This window comes from Nannospalax galili, unplaced genomic scaffold, assembly GCF_000622305.1.
Source record: "Nannospalax galili isolate Female #2095 unplaced genomic scaffold, S.galili_v1.0 scaffold1024, whole genome shotgun sequence".
In the NCBI taxonomy this organism is placed as follows: domain Eukaryota; kingdom Metazoa; phylum Chordata; class Mammalia; order Rodentia; family Spalacidae; genus Nannospalax; species Nannospalax galili.
In genome coordinates this window covers 1,034,885-1,055,669 of record NW_008351455.1, presented here as the reverse complement: position 1 = coordinate 1,055,669, position 20,785 = coordinate 1,034,885, and the positions used below count along the sequence as shown (strand labels likewise).

The window sequence follows — 20,785 nt, the reverse complement described above, 5'->3', positions numbered from 1 at the left end:
ACAATATTTTCTGATATTAATTAATATAAAATATATAATATATAATACATGTTAGTATATCTTATCTGAGATTAAGCCATAGGCTTCTTTTTCCATATTCATTAAAATTATCACATATAGATAGAAATAAGGTAAAGTTAAAATAAGGTAAATCTTATGAATATGCAAATTTCTCTTTACTTTTGGTATTTCAGCTTCAACAAACCCAGAAGTCATCAAGATAAATTCAGTTCTGGATATAATTACAAAAGTGGAAGACTATTATCTTAAAGGATATATTGTTGGGGCCATTCATCCTATAATACAACCTGTAGGGCAGCGAAAACATCTACCAGCAACTTATCTCTACAGAGTGGTGCTGTCACGCTTGAAATTAAGGTAAGTCTGGTGCTTAAGAAAGGTCATAGTGGTTAGTCATAGTGGTGCACTAATTCCAGCACTAGGCAGACAGAGGCAGGGAGATCTCTCTCAGTTTCAGGCCAGTCAGACTTTGCATATGCTAGGCAAGTGGTATACCCTGAGTCCTATCCCCAAATCCCCAGTTGTGTTTTTAAGGGGCAGTAATTGGTACTCAGGAATAATTATCTACATATACATATCTAACAACAGAGTGTATATGGACTTCAGCTTTTACTACAACACAGATATTTACAAGCATTACTAAGCAAACATGACATATTTTTATTATTTTATGTATATGAATGTTTTGCCTGCATGTATGTAAGTGCACCATGTGCATGCAATGCCCTGCAGAGGCCAGAAGAGGGTGTCAGATCCCCTGGAACTGGAATTAAGGATGGTTATTAGTCACCATGTGGGTACTGGGTATCGAACCTGGGTCCTCTGGAAGAATAGCAAGTGTTCTTAACCATTGAACCCTCTCTCCAGCCCCCAAACATAACATTTTTACAGTAGTAACACTTGTGACCTAGTTATAAAATCCATCAACTGTGTATAAACTTCTTTTTCTGTTTTTAGCATTACTTAGATTAGAAGTGGTCTGACAAGGCTAAAAGCTTTCATTCACTATAAATTAGGACTTAAATCGATGGCAGTTTAAGGAATCTGAAGTTAATAGAAGTTACTGTGTGTTTGTGGTATTTTTATTTGAAAATATAGTCATCATGTTTGAAATAACAAAGTTAGTGCCTTGACCTTATTTGTGGGTTGTTCATTGTTTGCACATGGACACAACCGAAAATCAGTAGTTGACCTCTGACCATGAACATCTTCTCTGTGGCAGCCCTAAGCATTCAGCAGCACCCAGTGGTCAAAGGCGCCCAAGACTTGTGATTGAGGAGTGTCCACTAACTTATGAGACACAAGCAAATGACGCAGCTAAAGAACTCATAGAAAAGGTACTGTTTTAGTTCCTTTCTGGTTGCTCTGATAAACACCATGACCAAAAGTAACTTGGGGAGGAAAGGGTTTTTTGGCTTATACTACCAGGTCAAAATCTATCAGTGAAGGAAGTCAGGGCAGGAGCTCAAGCAGGAACAGAAAGCGGAGACCATGAGGAACCCCAATTGCTGGCTTGCTCCCAAGATTCTCCTTCAGGTGCCTGTCTTATATACCCCGGACCCACTTGACTAGAGATGGCACTGCCCTCAGTGGGCCGGACCCTCCCTCATCAATTAGCAACCAAGAAAAATGCCCCACAGACATGCCCACAGGCCAGTCTGATGGAGGAAACCCTTCAACTTAGGTTCCTTTTTCCCATGACTAGTTTGTGTCAAGTTGACAAAAACTAACCAGCACAGATACTGTCTGCATTTCCTCATGACATATTGAGCAACATTTGATGTTTATCCATTCTTACTCTGAAAACATAGGAAACCCAGGTGGGGTAGCACAAGCCTGTCTCTTATCCTGGCACTTTGCAAGTAGAGGCAGGAAGATCAAGGGTACAGGTTATCCTCAGCTATATGGTGAGTTCAAAACTAGCCTGAACTACATAGTGAGATCCAGGCAGCCTGAGCTACAGCGTCTTAAGAAAAAAGAGAAAGAAAGAGTAGGGAAAAGATAGATGACTTATTCTACCAGAACTCAGAATGTATTAAGGGTCTTGTACCAAGCTATCTAGAGTTTAAAGCCATAGTAACAGGATTCTCTAGAGAAACAGAACCAATAGAATGAATATATTAAAAGGGGGATTTATTCAACTATGATACAGTCTAAGTCATTCAGCAATGGCTGCCTTCACACTGGAGAGGCCAAGAACCCAGGGCCAGCTCAATCCATGAAGCCAGATGCCTCAGCAGTCCAGCATTGAAGGCCTGGAAGATTCCTGGAGAGCCCTGGTCTCTAACCCACATGGGAAGCTGGGCCCCGATGTAGAGAAGAACAGCAGCATCAGTGGCAGCAGGAGCAGCAAGATGCCAACAGGCAGATGAACTCGCCAGCACAGCACTGAGGCACACAGGCAAAGACAAAGTCCTTCTTTCTCAGACTGCCTTTTATCTTGGCTGTCCCGGAAGGTGCGGCCTACATTTTGGATGGGTCTTCCCACTTCATTGAAATTCTTCAAGAACATCCCTCACAGATGTGCATGACACCTTTCCTGTTAGCTGATTTCAGATCCAATGAAGTTGACAACCAAGATTAACCATCACAAAAACATAATAAAGACAATGAAGCAGAATGAAGAAAACAGAAGAGAATGTAATTGCCTAAGAGTTTAATAACAAATCTGGTGATGTAAAATGTAGGAATAACTGTAATACTAAAAGCTTTCACCAAACATAGATTCCAAAAATTTTAGATGAGATAAAGAGGTCATTTTTTGAAATACAAAAAAAAAAAGAAATCCAAAAGAAAACAAAGAAGTCAACATATTTAATTATGAATGGAGGAGTTTCCATGTAAAACATGTTGTTGTTGTTGTTGTTGTTGTTGTTGTTGTTTTTAAGAAAACCTAACTTTAAGGCCTGGAGAAATGGCTCAGGGGTTAAGAACACTGGCTGCTCTTGCAGAGGACCTGGGTTCAATGCCCAGCTCATAGCAGCTAACAACCATCCCTAACTCCATTTCCAGGTGATCTGTTGTCCTCTTCCGGCTTCCATGGGCATTGCACTTACATACATGCAGGCAAAACACTCATACACATAAAATAAAATAATAAATAAAATATTTTTCAAAAAGAATCACTTGGGAAAGAATCAGAAGGAAATTTTCAGTCTATGCATCCTTTGGAAGCTGCATGAATAGAAAGTTAAGCACTAAATGTAGACTGACAAAACCAGTGAGAAAGTATATATTCACAAATATTCTAAATCAGTGGAACTTTTGGTGAACATCGTTTTTAAGTCATAATGGCAGAAGTTCTTTTTACGTAAAAGACATTTATTGCTGTACATAATTTATCACATACATTAAGCATAAAATTTCCTGTGGGCAATAATAAATGTAATTTATAAGTCACAAATTTGTGGGAAGTCTATTTTTTAAAATCCTAATGAGTTTATTGGGCTTGCTAACTGAGCATAGGGTGGGGGTTTATTTACAGAAGAGTGGGTGCCCCCCCAACAATGACATAAGTTTTTAGTTTGTATTTAAGTATAGAGTCAAGAACACCAGGCATTTCCTTTCAGATAAAAAAAAGTGAGACTAGAGCCGGTGTGGTGGCTCACTCCTACAGTCCCAGTATATAGGAGGATGAGGCAGGAAGATCCTGAGTTCAAAACCAGCCTGGTCTACAGAAGGGAAAAAGACAAAGAGAAAAAGAAATTGTGAAATTTGCTTCTGTTTTGATTTCAAACTTTTAAATAACCACTTGTGTACAATCCTCAGTGGTTTGTGTTTAGCCACTAACAGCTGCTAATGATGTTTCCCATTTAGATACAAAGTTACCATTCAACAGGGCTTATAGGAAAACTCCATGAGGTTAGATTTTATAAACAAAGTACATATACTGTTTACTGCTACTATTCTGGGAAACTGCTTTTTCTGGGAATAAATCCACTCCAGACAGCTTTTTTTAAAAACAGAACTGTGCAGCTACTAATTCAATCTTAATAGATCACCATCAGAGCCTTTGTTTTGAATTTGACTTCCTGGACACAGTTAAAGACCAGCTTAAACAGGAAAGTATTGTTGTTTCAGCAATTAGAGTAATGGGATTATTTCTCCAAGTGAAAAGCTTCAGGAAACAGCACATGAACTATCTGAACATTGTCTTGGGGATGAACAAGAGCAGCAAGTGAACGCCAAACACTGTTTTGAATGGCTGCACTGTGGCTAATTTTTGAGTTGAGTTTTAGCATCATATTAATGTCCACTCTGGTTTTTGTTTGTTTGCTTGTTTTGTGATACTGAGGATTAAACACAGCCCCCTCTACCGCCCCCAGACATGGCTGCAAGCACTCTACTTTATCTGTTTATCTGCCTCTACTACATATCTACATCCCCAGTACTATCCATTTAATTTCTTAAATCAAGTTTGCATCTTCTCTCAGGATTTTAAAGCACAGCATTGAAAAATACCAGTCACCCAAGGCTGGTGAGATGGCTTAGTGGGTAAAGCCGATGCCTGAAATATCCTGGGATCCACACAGTGGAAAGAGGGAGAACAGACTCCCACAAGTTGTCCTCTGACCTTCACATGTGCACCACACCATGGCCCAGTCACACACATAAATAAATAATAAATAAGTGTAATTTTTTTAAAAAATCAATCCTCCAACTTACAGGAAAAGACATCAATATGGTATTTGTTACCAGACTTTTCTAGATAAAGTATTCTATCATAGTAAGAGAAAGCCTTCCTACATTTCTCCATTCAAATCAATGAATAATACCTAGAGGGGACATTGACAACAGATGACCCCCTTTACACCTCCCTCTTCTCTCCACGACACCTGAAAAGGGGAAAATATGCTTAAGTCTTCATGCAGTCTTAAATTTCAATGTGGTAACTCATAGGAGTGAATGCTGCTGTGCCAGCCAATTTCCTTAGTTCTGCTCCAAACACGCAGTCTCTCCTTCCACAGAATTCTGCTTCCCTTTGGCTGGAGTTGACTTATACTAGCTTCCTTTGACTGGACCTTGCTTTTTATTTTGTTCTGGTTCTTCTTGGTCTTTTTATCCTACTTTATTCTGTCAGTGTTTCTATCTCCCAGGGAACACTTTCCCAGGTAACACTTAAAACGTTTAATTTAAATGCTTAAAAACAGTGACCATAAAAAAGACAGCTGCCAGGTGTGGTGAGCACACCTTTAACCCCAGCATTCAGAGGCAGAGGAGGTGGATCTCTGTGAGATAGAGGCCAGCCTTGTCCAAATAGCAAGTTCCAGCCAACTGGGACTCCAAGAAGACCCTGTCTCAAAATGCTATATCTTCATTTTAATTTATTTAACGAATATTTAAAAAGCTGAAATGCAAGGACTAATAAAACTCAGTCCATGCCCTCAATAGGGATTGCTAGCTGAACAAAGGAGAAAAATACTGGTACAAATAGAATAAAGGGGCTGGGGAGATAGCTCAGCAGTTAAGAGCACTGACTGGTATGGCAAAGGACCTGGGTTCAGTCACCAGCACCCACATGACAGCCAACAACCATCTGTAACTCCAGTCCCAGGGGATTCAATGCTGTCTTCTGACCTCCACAGGCATTGCATGACATAAGTGTATTTACATACATGCAGGCAATACACTCATACACATGAATAAAAATAATATTTTTTATTTTAAAAAAAAAAAAACAGAAAACCAAATAGAATAAAGGCACTGAAACAAAAGCAAAGAGAAGTGGAGCTGGAGAGATGACTCAGCGGTTAAGAGCAGTACTGCTCTTGCAGAGAACCCAGGTTCAAATGCCAGTACCCACATGGTGGCTAACAACCAGCCATAACTCCAGTTCCAGGGGATCTGACACCCTCTTCTGGCCTCTATAGGCAGTGCACACATGGCACTTAACAATCATACCCATAAAATAAAAATAAATAAGTCCAAAAAAATTTTTAATATTTTATTTTTTTCTTTTTTAAAATATTTTATATATCATTTTTATTTTATGTGTATGAGTGTATTGCCTGCATGTATGTGAGGAGTGCACCATGTCATGCAACGCCATGGAGGTCAGAAGAGAGCATCAGATTCCCCTGGAACTGGAGTTAAGGACAGTTCATAGCCACCATGTGGGTATTGAACCTGCTTCCTCTGTAAGAACAATCAGAGCTCTTAACTGCTGAGCCATCTCTCCAGCCCCATATTTCAAAAAAAAATTTTAAGTACAGAAGAAAAATCCCTTGAGTCTTGGGAAGTATATATTTAAATAAAATAATATAATTATGTCAATGGAAAAAGTTCTGAACCTAAAAATAACCACTCAGGGGCTGGAGAGAAGGCTCAGAAATTAAGAACACTGGTTGTTCTTGCAGAAGACCTGGGCTGGAATCCCAGCACCCACATGGCAGCTACTAACTGTCCATAACTCTAGTTCCAAGGGATCTGACAACCTCTTCTATCTTCCTTGGGCATTGCATGACACGGGTGCACTGCCTACATGCAGGCAATACAAGGCATACACATTAAAAAAAATAAAAATAACTACTCTTAAGATCTCACATTATTTCACTGGCATCATGCCATCTATTTCAGAGTCTATTTATTAAGTAATAAGATATAATCTAATTATGTGTATTTGACCCAGATCAGTGGCAATAACATCAAGAGCATAAGCAGATCAGAAAGCTTCAGTACAGTTGTGCTATGAATTGGGCTTATGTTCTATATTTATTTGTAAGAATTCAACTTTTAACATTTATCTTCTTCAACATCAGATAATGCTATGGGAGGGGGTGTTTTGCTTGTTTTTTAAAAGATTTATTTATTTTATTTTATGTATATGAGTATTTGGGGTTTGGTTTGGTCTTTTTTAATTTTATTTTATTTTTATTTTTTGAAACAGGGTCTCTCTGTAGCCCCAGCTGTCCTGGAACTCACTATGTAGACCTGGCTGGCCTTGAACTCACAGAGATCTACCTCCCTCTGCCTCCCAAGTGCTCAGACTACAGGTGTGAGCCACCACATCCAGCTGGTTTGGTCTTTTTGAGACATGGTTTCCCTGTAGCCCCAGCTAACATGGAATTCACTATGTAGACCAGGCTGACCTTGAACTTGCAGAGTTCTGCCTTCCTCTGCCTCCTGAGGATTAGAATTAAAGGTGTGTGACACCATACCAGCTGTGTAAGAGTGTTTTGCCCGCATTATATAAGTGCACCATGTGCATATCTGGTATCAAATCCCTGAATCCCCTGGAACTAGAGTTATGGACTGTTGCTAACCATGACAACAAAAGCTGGAATGTGGGTGCTAGAAACCAAACTGGGGTCCTCTGCAAGAACAACCAGAGTTCTTAACCAGTGAACCATCTCTCTAGCCCCAATGCTGTGTGGCTTTTGCTTTTAAATTAATGTCCTCTTTAATAATGAAGATGTATTGAGAGCTCTGGAATAGTCTTTAATTTTGCTCCAGCTGGAAAGATCATTGTTAATCATCTCAAAAAAATCATGCTATAAAAAAAAACCATGCTATAAAATTACTAGTTTTTCCCAAATGTGGTCTTTCAGAGAAAAATATGGTCCTGCTTTTATAATTTCTAAAGTGTGCTAGTTCTATTCATAAGGCATGACGATGCTGAAACAGACTCAGGCATAATGCTACTTAAGAGGTTATCCAGCAACAAGTTTAGGGGTGTGTCTTTAGTTACTAGTCAATTTATTCCCTCTTTTAATAGAGTTTCTCAATGAAATAAAAGGTTAGTTGACTAAGTAATCAATGTAGATGGAGTTTACCTTTTCTGGAGATTTTTACTTAAAAAAAAATGTTTTTGGTCTTTTTGAGACAGGGTCTCCTGTAGCCCCAGCTGTCCTGGAACTCATTATGTGGACCAGGCTAGCCTTGAACTCACAGAGATCTGCCAGCCTCTGCCTCCAGAGTTCTGGGATTAAAGGCATGCACCACCACACCCAGCCTATTGGTATGTGTACCGCATGTGTGCAAGTGCTCTCAGAGGTCAGAAGAGGGCATTGAATTCCCTGGAACTGGACCTATAAGTGGTTGTGATCACCTAATGTGGGTGCTGGGAGCAACCAGTGCTTTTAAACACCAAGCCATCTCTCCAGCCTCCAAGTTTACCTTTTGTTCTGCCATCTCTCTTTTTAAATCTCAGGCTAATGTTGCTGCTAAAAGAGGAATGAAATTTGTTGGATTCATATCACAGCATTACCCTTCCTCTAAATACTGTAATGGAACTAACCATGATGGAGATGCAGAATTGGTACTGCCTGTGAGACACAGTTCAGATGACAACAAAAGCTGGAATGAAGGCGCTGTAAGCGGGCAGTCGTCAGAAAGCGGGACTGAGGAGGAACCTCAGCATGAAGGTGGACAGTGTCAAACAGAAGGAAATGGCAGTCCCAGCAACTCCAAACCAAAGCAAGGAGACGGTAACAGACAGGGTGAGAGGAAGGGAAATATATTCCTAAGTTCCACAAAATATATTGTTTTTGAGGTTTAAAAAAAGAAGAAAGAAACATAAAACAAAGGAAATTTCTGCAGATTATGAAGTCAATGAACAAATATAAATGTCTTTTTTTTTTCAACTTATTATAGCCAGAAATAAGGCAGGGTAGCATTCAGGTGGAAATTCTCCCTACTGGGTCGTGCAAGCCATCCACATAATGCAATGAGTAGTTTCCATGCAGTCATCGGAAGCCCTCTTGAAAACTGAAGGCTGTACATGTGCTACAGGGAAGGACTGCAAAGAAAGCTATTTTGATTGACATTTGTCTGGCAAACAGTGTGTGAGAATGTTAGTCCAGGCCTTTCCCATTTTATGAACGCTTTTCACCTTTGAAATTAATTGACTTTCTTTGATCATCAGCTAGAATATGAAAATGGCACATCATGATGAATCAATTATTTTAACAGTAGTGCTTGCCACCAAGAATAACTTTAAACAATAGTTTTGTGCTTTTCTGCCAACTCACAAGTTTTCCCAAGAACTTGAGAGCATTTTACTCATTTATTTTTGACTATTTAAAGTTTTCTGAGCCAGGCGTGGTGGCGTACACCTTTAATCCCAGCACTTGGGAGGCAGAGGCTGGTGGATCTCTGTGAGTTCAAGGCCAGCCTGGTCTACGTAGTGAGTTCCAGGACAGCTGGGGCTACAAGGAGACCCTGTCTCAAAAAGACCAAAAAAAAAAAAGTTTTCTGACACCTTTGTGGGCATTTTTTAAAGAACAGTATCAAAAGAAATCAAAGACTCTGTAAACAGTGGAGTTAACATGGGCCCTGGAGACAAATGCCTCGATTTCTTTATAAAAGGGGGCAGGGTAGAGCCTCTCTCACAGGGTCATAAAAAAATAAAGAAGAGGTGTCTGGAAAGTGCTTAGCCCAGTGCCTGGCACAAAATAAGCTCCAGTAAGTTAAGAGCTATTAACTGAGCCTTTGATCATGCTGGTACTGGAGAAGACAACGGAGTCAGGGCTTTCTGCATTCTGATGGGATGTGCTCCGTGTCCTGTGCACGGCAGAGATCCATCTGACCACAGGAGGAGGATCTTCTGAAGAAAGACCCCAGAAGTGTTTCCCAGTTCATCCTCTCCCCAGCGCCCCTACCACACTCCCTTTTCACTTCGAACAACCTCCCTGACCCTCCTGCAATATGAAATTATAGGAATGTTAAAGGCAAAGGCCAGTGAGATGGTTCAGTGGTTGAAGGCTGCTGCCATGCCAGATGACCTGAGTTCAGTCCCCAGGACTCACATGGTGGAAGGAGGGAACTGATGCTACCAAGTTGTCCTCTGACTTCCATACATATGCCATGCTGCAAACACACACACACACACACACACACACACACACACAAATTAAGTAAATAAACAATGTAATTAAAATTTGGGGGGGGTGAGACAGGGTCTCACTCTAGCTAGCCTACAACACACTATATAGACTAGGCTGGCCTCAATCTCACAAAGATCTGCCTGCCCCTGCCTCCTGAGTGCTGGAATTAAAGGCATGTGCCATGATATTCTGCAAATTCAGATTTTTTTTTAAAGAGTCCTGGAGCTGGACCCAGAGGACTTAATCTTCAACTTACAGTTCCCTTTACTCACCACACTGATTCCAGCCCAAGTTTGAGCCAATGAAACTCTCCAGTCCGTGAAGTTCTCAATCCAATTTACCATTTAAATTATCTGTCTTTAGATCTTGATTTCTAAATACTTTAAAATTTTACATTTCTTAATTACTTTTCTAAAGCAGTATCCCTTAATTGGGGAGGGTAGAGAAAGGAATTATGGGAGTACAGAAAAGACCTCTTGAAGTATTTGGTAATATGAGATCATACTTCAGAAAACACAGCCATAGTTGTGGGTACCAAGGCTCACAGTTGAGCTAAGACCCAGAACTTCCAAGTCTAACTGTGTATTGGAGTCATTCACACAGACTTTTTGTCCAAGAGAACAAAAATTGAAATTTGTTTTGTTGTTGTTGTTGTTGTTGTTTTAGTCTTTTTGAGATGGTCTCCCTGTAGCCCCAGCTAGCCTGGAACTCACTATGTAGACCAGGCTGGCCTTAAACTCACAGAGATCCACCTGCCTCCACCTCCTGAGTGCTGGGATTAAAGGTGTGAGCCACCATGCCCAGCTGAAGTTTGTTTTTAAAAATGACCTGTGGGGCTGAAGAGATGGCTCAGTAGTTAAGAGTACTGGCTGCTCTTGCAGAGAACCCAGGTTGGATTCCCAGCACCCACATAGTGGGTAACAACCATCCATAACTTCATTTCCAGGGGATCAGATACCCACTCTGGCCTCCACAGGCATTGCACAACACGAATGCACTTACATACATGCAGGCAAAACATTCATACACATAAAATTTTTAAAAAAATATGTTTTAAATAACTTGGAAGCCAGCAAGATGGCTCAGCAGATAAAGATGCCCGCCACCAAACCTGACTACCTGAGTTCAATGCTCAGGACCCACAGAGTAGAAGGAGAGAACTGACTCCTGAAGGTTGTCCTCTGACCTCCATGTACATACTGTGTATGTGCACACATAAACACATACACATTTTTACATGCACACACAAAATTAACATAAATAAATAATGTTTTTTTTTTAAATTTGGCTGGGCACTGTGGCACACTCCTATAATCCCAACATTCAGGATAAAACAGGAAGACTGTTGAATCCAAGGCCAGCCTACGCTATATAGACACTGCCCAAGCCCCTTTCCAGAAAAAAACAAATAGAAAATATGTATGCCTATCAAAAAGAGAATAAATAACTGAAAAACTAAGTGAATAAAATCTACATACCTATTCACCTTTCAAAGGCATAATGTTGAACAATATCAATTTAGAGAACTGGAGGGGTTGCTTAGTGATGCAGCACTTACCTAGCATGTACGTGGCCTTGGGCTTAACCCAAACACCATAAAAAATTAATTAATAGATTAATATGAAACAATATACTACTAAAGAAATTTTTAGACTGCAAAACATTTTTTCATATATGAGCATATAACTGTATATTTTTTAAAAGTTTGTGGGCTGGAGAGATGATTCAGTGGTTAAGAGCACCGGCTGCCATTGGAGAGGACCTGAGTTTGATTCCCAGCACTCACATGGCAGCTAACTCCAGTTGGAGGGGATCCAACATCTTCTTCTGGTCTCCTGGGGCAGCACAACACTGGTGCATTTACATACATGTAGGCAATGCACTAACACACATAAAATAAAAATAATAAATAAAATATAGTTTTAAAAAATAAAAACAGATAGCTGGGTATGGTGGCGCACACCTGTAGTCCCAGCACTTGGGAGGCAGAGGCAGATGGATCTCTGTGAGCCAGCCTGGTCTACATAGTGAGTTCCAGTACAGCTGGGGCTACAGGGAGACCCTGTCTCAAAAAGGCAATAAATAAATAAATAAATAAATAAATAAATAAATACCGAGACTGGGGAGATGGCTTAGCAATTACAAACATTGCCTACTGTTGCAGAGGACCCAGGTTCAGTTCCCAACACTCACATGGCAGCTAACAACTGTTCATAACTCCAGTTCAGGGGAATCTGATGTCCTCATCTGAGCTACACACTTGCCTCGATTGTGCCCATGTCTCATTTCTAGGAAAAAAATAATCTAAAGTTAATACAGCAAAATGCTACCATTTGATTAAACTGAGTTGGGGCACAGGAGACTGGGGAGGTGGCTTAGTCAGGAAAGCAGTTGTCATACAAGCGTGAGCTCCTGAGCTGGATCCTTAGCATCCAAATACAAGCCAGGTATAGTGGCACATGCCTGTAATCCCAGTGCTGGGGAGGCAGAGTCAGAATAGACAGATCATGAGCTCCAGGTTCAGTGAGAGATGCTGTCTCAAAAAATAAGGTGGAGAGGGACAGAGAAAGACACCCAACGTCAACCCCTTGCTTCCACCTGCATGCACACGTACATGCACATGTACCCAAACACACACAGGCACACACACAAACATGTACACACATATATACACACATCTTTTCTAAACTGAACGGTGGGTGCTTTTATTCTTTTCTGCATTTGTTTATATACTTGAAATGTCGCATGACTAATAAAATGTTGGATCAGTAAAATTATGATCCCCCCTCCTTTTCTTGAATGTGTATCCCCAGATAATAGATTATACATGGTTTTCAATGCTTTTGGAGATGATTCGGCCTGCTGGACCTATCAGGAAGGCATCCTGTCCATGAAAGTGACAAGGAAGGGAGCTGTCATCAGCACACTTGATGCCAACTGGCTGGAGTTAACTACATTTTATTATAAGCAAGGCTTGTCTTTAATAGACTCTTTTGTATGCTGGGAGACACCAAAAGGTAAGTTATATTAGCAATATATTTATATATAAATACTTTGGACTTGTGTCAAAATTGGTGAAAATATTTTTGCTTTTCAAGTTCTGTGTCTATAAGGACTCAAATGTCTTTTTTCTTTTTTTTTTTTTTGGTCTTTTTGAGACAGGGTCTCCCTGTAGTCCCAGCTGTTGGCCTGGAACTCACTAGGTAGACCAGGTTGGCCTCAAACTCACAGAGATCCGCCTGCTTCTGCCTCCCAAGTGCTGGGATTAAAGGCATGAGCCACCACTCAAATGTCTTAAGCAAATATATTCCAGTCATTGCACAAGTTTATAGCTTTAATTTCAAAGTTTTGGCTAGTGAAATGGCTCAGCATGTAAAGGCACTTGCAGCCAAGTTGTCAGGGTCTGAATTTGATTCCTAGATCCACTTGGTAGAAAAGAACTGACTCCTACAAGCTGTCCTCTGACCTCCACATGTGCACATATAGAAAACATACACAAATAAAATTTTTCAATGTAGCAAAATTTTTTCAATAAAAGCTTTATCATCTTGAGAGCAAATGGACACCCCATGTGGGTGTTGAATTGTGGTGTAATGATGCTGTTGAGTAGGAACTATGGGGACTAGACAAATCATCATGGGAGTGATGTGGAAAGTTCCAAGAGCAATGTCGTAGTGCAACAGCCAATTGGGAAGCTTACAGTGGCATCTGATAGTTAATATCACATGAATATATTATCCCAATTAGTCAGTGTATTCCTGGGTCTGTCTGTAATTTGTGCAGAAAAGAAATCGTCACTTCTATTTGTCTTTTGTCTTCTTCTAGCCTCTCTCAGTGAGTTACAGTATATAAGAAAAACAAAAGACTTCCCCAAAATAACTTTAAGAGCGGTTAGTGTTCAAAGGAATGAAAAACAGATAGTAAGCAAACTGGAGAAAAACGCATCAGATAAGGTGAAAGTTGGGATTTTTTTGTTGTTTTGTTTTGCTTTTTTCTTTTTGAGATGGGGTCTCCCTGAAAGTTGGGATTCTTTAGCACCCTAAGCACAGTGAGGCTGGAGGAAAGCATGCAAGAGCAAATAAGATACACACTCATCTATACCTTGCTATTTGTATTTATTTATTCTCTTAAGACAAGGTCTTAATATGTTGACCTGGCTGATTGCGAACTCACAGAGATCCGCCTGCCTCTGCCTCCTGAGTGCTGGGATTAAATGCATGCACCATCATGCCCATCTATTCTTTTGAAAAAAAAAATTACTTATTTTTATTTTTTAATTTTATTACTTTTATTTTATGTGTATGATTGTATTGCCTGTATGTATGTAAGTGCACCCATGTCATGTAGTGCCCACGGAGGTCAGAAGAAGGTGTCAGATCCCCTGGAACTGGAGTTATAGATGGCTATTAGGCATTGTGTAGGTACTGGGAATTGAACCTGGGTCCTCTGCAAGAGCAGTCAGTGCTCTTAACCCCTGAGCTATCTCTCCAGCCCTATTATTTTTATTTTATGCATTTGACTGTATTGCCTGCATGTGTGTAAGTGCACCTGTGCTGTACAATGTCCACAGAGGTCAGAAGAGGGCATTGGATGCCCTGTAGCTGGAGATACTGACCGTCAGTCAGACTGTTGTTGTTGACCACCATGTAGGTGCTGGGAATCGAACCCCAGTCCTCTATAAGAGCAGCCAGTGCACTGAGCCATCTCTCCAGCCCTAAAATAAGTGTGACTTATGACCCCAACATGATTTGAACATACAACCCCTGATCTGGAGTCAGACACACTACCATTGCACCATGAAGCCTCCCTGCCCAGCTATTCTTAAACTAGTCTAATAATACCTTCCCTAATGCAGCAGATGATGGGATGAAACTTAATCTAGCCAAGAGTCATGTTCCCGTAGGCCCTTTTAATTAGATACAATATTAAAGCCCACTGGAGTGCCTCAAAACATAGTTCCTTGCAAAGATGTTGGCATACAGCATGTGCTCAATAAATATTCCTTAGTATTTCTTGGTTATGAGAAACTTCTCTGACTGGGTTTTATATGGAAATAACAAGGTTTAATGAGAAGAAAGTAGGCATTAGAATCTGATAGACTAGGATTTAAATTTCACTTCTATTTATAATTAGCTCTGTGACTTGGGAAAGTGATTGAGCTGACTTGAATCTGAGTTTAAGGAGAATGAAAAGGACTCTTTATCATTGTGAGACTTTAATGAGGCTGTGTGGATAAGGGGACGCCGAGCATCCAAACTGCAGGGGAATTCATTTCCTGGCGTGTCTTCTTTCCTGACACGTGTCATGTGTGCAGTTTCATCCTTCTGGTAGGAATCATCTATTTGGAGATTTGATTTGTACTTTGTACTGTTTTCCTCTCTCCCTCTCTCCTTATCCCTCTCCCCTCTGCAGAGTCACTTCAAGTTTTGGTTTGTGACAAACTGCCTAAGGAAAAACAAAAATATTCTTTCTCACAGTCTCTCTGGCATCCTGCCTTGGGCCTGGTCTGATGGAAATAAAATTAGCTACAGCAGTTGTTGACCAGAAACTCTGTGGGGCTTTTGTTCCCAAAGCCCTGGGGAGACGCTCCCTCTCAGGGCATGCCTGGAATGCCTTTTCAGACCATATACAGTGCAAGCTCTGCCAAGTCCCTAAGGAGACACCTTGGGCTGTGGGGTCCCCACAGTGGGTGTGTCACTGGGATCTTCCTGGGAGTGTGCAGGGATGATGCAGAGGGAAAACTGACCAGTATCTATGTCACTGTGAGAAGCCAGTTAGAGGAATTAGGCCTGAATTAAACTGTGCCCTGGATTGTTTGATGCCTGACTTTCACAGCACACAGGGAGACAATACATACTTTTTTGTGCCTCGCTTCTGTCCTCATCTCAAATATTATCAGAAGTCAGATCACCACAGGAAGAATAGACATACAAAACCAGACATTGTCCAGGAACTTAAATATCATACCTTACAAATCACAGTGAAGAAAGTACTCCAGAAACCGAGTGGCTGTGCAAGGGGAGACACTTTGAAAATCACTTACCTCAGCAAAGCATGGTGTAAACATTGTAAAATTTGTGGGATTCCTCTGCAGTGTCCCCTCACTTACACTCTACAGCCTTTTCTGTTTTGCACAGCCCCCAGGAATACACACACACACACAGATCATCCTCAGAGTAGAGCCCCACACATACACCCCTCTGTATGCCAAATCTTAAGGCTGCATTTTGATTGTTTCTGAATTTGCTTCATTTCAAGGAATCACAATGAGGAGTGCAGTGGGGTGAGCATACTGAAAGATGTGTATCTTCCTTTCAAATACATAGATATGCTGGCCCTGTTCTAGGCCCTAGGTTTGCAATAATGACAAAATGACCATCTTTGCTGCTCTTAAGGAGCAAGCATGGGACTTCAGTCAGGCTTTGGAGGTCTCAAAACATATGTATCTAATTCAAAATTAAGAGAAATATTGAGATTATGCCCAACATTATGGCAAGAACAGCAGGGAAAAACCTACAAGAAAGGGTGACCTGGGGTCAGCAATATGGCTCAGAGGATAAAGGTATTTGTCGCCAAGTCTGACCACCTGAGTTCAATTTCCCAGGACCCACATGGTGGAAGAAGAGAACCAGCTCTGCAGGTTGTCTTCTGACCTTCACACTAGTGCTGTGACATGCCCACACTCAACATGTACACACAAATAAAGAAAATAATAACTAAGTACAGGAAGGTAATCACACTGAGACTGGATGCTGGAAGGACAGGAATATAAGAGCCAGAAGTGGACCATTCAAAGCAGCAGAAAGTACAGTGAGTGTAGAGCAAGGAAGAGGAGCACCCCAGAAGGTCTGTGTGGGCTGAACAGGGCAGTCAGAAAAGCTGGCTCCAAGCAATGTGGGAGAGGTAGGTAGTGGCCATCCACAGAGTCCGGTACTGTCAGCGAAACAGTGGCGAGAGCTAGCCTGTGTGTTTCACTTGTTTTCTGCCAGCATTGCTCGAAACACTGCGTTGACTACCTCATTACATCCCCACAAGCAGCCCTGTGAGGAAACCTTGAGACACACAGCTACTAAATAATGTGCCACATTTGCCTGACTAGGAAGTGGTGAGGCCAAGGTTGAGGGAGGGTGGTGCTCATAGTTGGTTGTTTTTTTCTAACATTTATTCATTTTGTGGGTGGGTGTGGTGGTTGTATGCACATGGGCTCATGTGCCACAGCACAAGTATGGAGGTCAGAGGACAGCTTTCAGGAGTCAGTTCTGTCCTTCTACCATGTGGGTTCTGGGGAGCAAACTCAGATCATCACATCAGTCTTGTCTGTAAGCACCTTTACTCAATGAGCCATCTCCCAGCTCGATGTGCGTGCTCTTAACCATTTAAAGAGGGAGTCATCTGATTTGCATTTTTATGTTTAAGTTTTATGTTTATTTCTCTCTGAGTGTGTCTGCGTGTACACACCCTTGGAGACAGAAGATGGCCTCAGATCCTCCAGAGTTGGAGTTATAGGCAGTTGTTAGCGACCCAATGTGGATGCTGGGAACCAAACCCAGGTCCTCTGCAAGAGCACCAAGCGGAGCCACATCTCCAGCCCTGATTTGTATGTGTGTGTGTGTGTGTGTGTGTGTGTGTGTGTGTCCTTTTGAGACAGGTTCTCCCAGAAGCCCCAGCTGTCCTGGAACTCGCTATGTAGACCAGGCTGGCTTCGAGATACGCCTGCCTCTGCCTCCCAAATTCTGGGATTAAAGGCGTGCGCCCGGCTTCATTTGCAATTTTAAAAGGGCCTCTTTGGACTCATTTTGGGAGACTGATGAGAGATTCCAGTAGTCCAGTAGTCCCCCCAGTAGTCCATGGTGGGGGCGCTGAGACTCATTTTGATAGATATGACAGAGACACAGAATAGCAGTTACCATGCATGCTTGCCCTCCACTTTAGAGATGGTCCTGGGCCCACCCAGGCAGTTTAATAACAAAAATCCCAAAACGGAGTGTTGCCTTTCCTCACATTTACAGGAATATCAATGTCATAGCAGCTAAAATGCATGTGCAAGGTCACCTGTCCAGACAAGTAACCCATTCTCTGGCCATCCAGCAAACTTGTGCTTTTTTGGCCCAGAATACAAGTGCCCTTAGGGTATGCACCCTGCCAGGGAGTAGGGAGGTCACAAGTTTGCAGGGTAAACTTTCCTAGTACTTTATGAGAGGGAAGGGGGGGGCTGGAGAGATGGCTCAGCTGTTAAAAGCCCTGACTGCTCTTGCAGAAGACCTAGGTTCAATCCCCAGCACCCACATGGCAGTTAACAACTGTCCAAAACTCCAGCTCCAGGGGATCCGACGCCCTCTTCTAACCTCCGTGAGCATTGCATGACACGGGTTCATTTACATGCAGGCAATACACTCATACACATAAAATAATAATTTTTTTAAGAAAAGAAGAAAGGGAAGGGAGCTGGGCATGGTGGCACATGCCTTTAATTCCAGCACTTGGGAGGCAGAGGCAGGTGGAACTCTGTGAGATCCAGGCCAGCCTGGTCTGCATAGCAAGTTCCAGGCCAGCTGGGGCTACAGGGAGACCCTATATCAAAAAGAAAATAAAGGGAAAGAGTGGAGAAGCACATTACTTCTTTAGATAAGAGGAGGGCATTTCTTTTTGTTTTGTGATAATGGAACTCAAACCCAGGATCTCCCAAATGCTTGGCAAGCACTGAACTAATATCCCCAGCCTTTTGGGAGCTTTGGGGTTTTTTTTGTTTTTTTTTTTTTTGGTTTTTTGGTTTTTGAGTTTTTTTTATTTTTGGGGGGGGAGGGGGTTGTTGTGTTGCATTTCACTCTGTTTTGAGACAGGGTATCATTAAGTTGCCCAGGCTGGCCTCAGATTTGTGATCCTCCTGCCTCATCTTCTGAAGTAGCTGAGATTACAGTTGTATACCACCACACCCAGCCAGAATGAATATTCAAAAAGTATGAAAAGTTTACATGGATTTTTTTTTAATTTGTTTTTTAATTTTATGTGTGTGCATGTATTGCCTGCATGTAGGTAAGTGCACCCGTGTCATGCAATGCCCTCAGAGGTCAGAAGAGGCTGTCAAATCCCCTGGGACTGGAGTTATGGACAGCTATTAGTTGCCATGTGGGTGCTGGAATTCAAACCCTCATCTTTTGCAAGAACAGCCAGTGTTCTTAACCACTGAGCCATCTCTCCAGCGCCTGCCTTCATGGATTTTTAAGACAGAACATTGACATTAAAGAACTTTATGCTTGGGGCTGGAGAGATTGTTCAGTGGTTAGAGCACATACTGCCTGTCCAGAGGACCCAAGTTCAGTTTCCAGCACCCACATCAAGTGGCTCATAACCCCTGTAACTCTTGTTCCAGGGGGATCCCACGCCTCTGGCCTCTGCAGGCATTTGTACTCATTCACATACACACAAATATGCACACATACATATAATTTTTAAATTAAAAGTAAATCTTTTAAAAAAGAACCTTACTGCGATGCACTTCCATCTCTACTGCAGACCATCCTTCGAGGTTACAAGTGCACTTGCTACTGGTGGTATTCAGTTTTTGGTGTTTTGTTTTGTTTTTAATGAACAGCAGGACGTTATGCGAGGGCTTTATAACTTTTCCAGACCATGCACATAGAACATGCTACTGCTGTCCAGCACATGAACACATGTGAATGAAACTTCTCTGGGAAGGAGGGGGCACTCTGTATTTTTGACATACCTGAAAACTTGTCTTGGGCACATTGGTGGGCCACGTTGGTTGGGAAGCTCTAGGTGGTATAATGTTAAGGAATGACTCAGCATGCAGAACAATAAACAAGGTAATTATTCAAATGATTACCTCACTCCTTACCCTCCTTATAGGGAGATTTAACACTTCCCACAAAGCCTCACTTGCCACTCTCCCTAGATGCCACTTCTGTTAGGAGACTATGTCAAAAAATGAGTGCTCCTTCCTGCAAGGGTCAGATGTCAATGGCTCTGGAGCCTTAGGAGCTCGGGGTAGAGCCCCAAAGCAAGGAGGGCTTCTGTTTGCAACACACAGAGAAGTGCACTCATCTTATGCGTAGTTGAGACAACACACAGTCAAGATATAGAACATTCCTAGGATTCCTGGTGGCTTCTGGTGACCCTTCCCAGTCAGTTTCACCTCAACTCAGATAAGCATCACTTGCTTTCTCACAGTTTGCTCCTGGACAGCTTGTTCTGGGGCTCCACCAAACTCTACAGATTATACTCCTTCTCTCCCGATCCCTTGTTTTTTGTTTTGGAGATCAGGGCTTTTTTTGAAGTACTGGGGATTGAACCTAGGGCCTCAAGTGTACTAGGCAATCAATCGCTGGGCTACAGCCTCAGCTTCTTTCTTCTTGTCTTTTTAAAACAGGGTCTCATTCTATAGCCCAGACTGGCCTGGAATTTACCCAAAGCCTTGTGCCTCAGCCTCCCAAGTGCTGGGATTATAGGCATGAACCACCACACCCAATTAAGCTGTCTTTTTTCTCATATCTGGTTTTTGTGCAACAAAATATCTTTGAAATTCACTAGTAATACTGCTTTATAATGAGCCTCTTTTATTTCTATGCTGTATTGCTTTGTGTGAATCTGCCACAGTTTCTTTTAAACCGAAAAGTTTAGAAGTGGGCCAGTGAGATGGCTCAGTGGATGAAGGCACTTGCAGTCTGATGACCTGAGTTCAATGCAGCAGACCCACATGGTGGAAAGACAGAACTGACTGACACAAATTGACCTCCACAGGGGTGCTGTGGAATGCAGGCATGTACACTAATTATTTTTTCTAATTTATTTAGTATTATTTTTTTAATGTGTATGAGTATATTGCCTGCATGTATGTGAGTGCACCCCTGTCATGCAATGCTGCGGAGGTCAGAAGAGGGCTTCGGATTCCCCTGGAACTGGAGTTAAGGATGGTTCGTAGC

The 20,785-nt window shown here is 41.8% G+C and overlaps 1 protein-coding gene across 3 annotated transcripts in view; it reads left to right on the top strand.

The window, feature by feature from the left end:
* The window catches only part of Rftn2 (raftlin family member 2), a 75,493-nt gene that overhangs the window by 17,950 nt on the left and 36,758 nt on the right, over positions 1 to 20,785 (top strand). For 2 of the 3 annotated variants that reach the window (XM_008848300.3, XM_029553623.1), the window contains 4 exons: positions 195 to 378; positions 1,244 to 1,358; positions 8,171 to 8,459; positions 12,659 to 12,862. In XM_008848300.3, coding sequence (XP_008846522.1) covers positions 195 to 378; positions 1,244 to 1,358; positions 8,171 to 8,459; positions 12,659 to 12,862 — 792 coding nt within the window. The remainder of the gene's footprint in view (positions 1 to 194; positions 379 to 1,243; positions 1,359 to 8,170; positions 8,460 to 12,658; positions 12,863 to 20,785) is intronic. The other variant, XM_029553624.1, reaches the window with a different exon arrangement.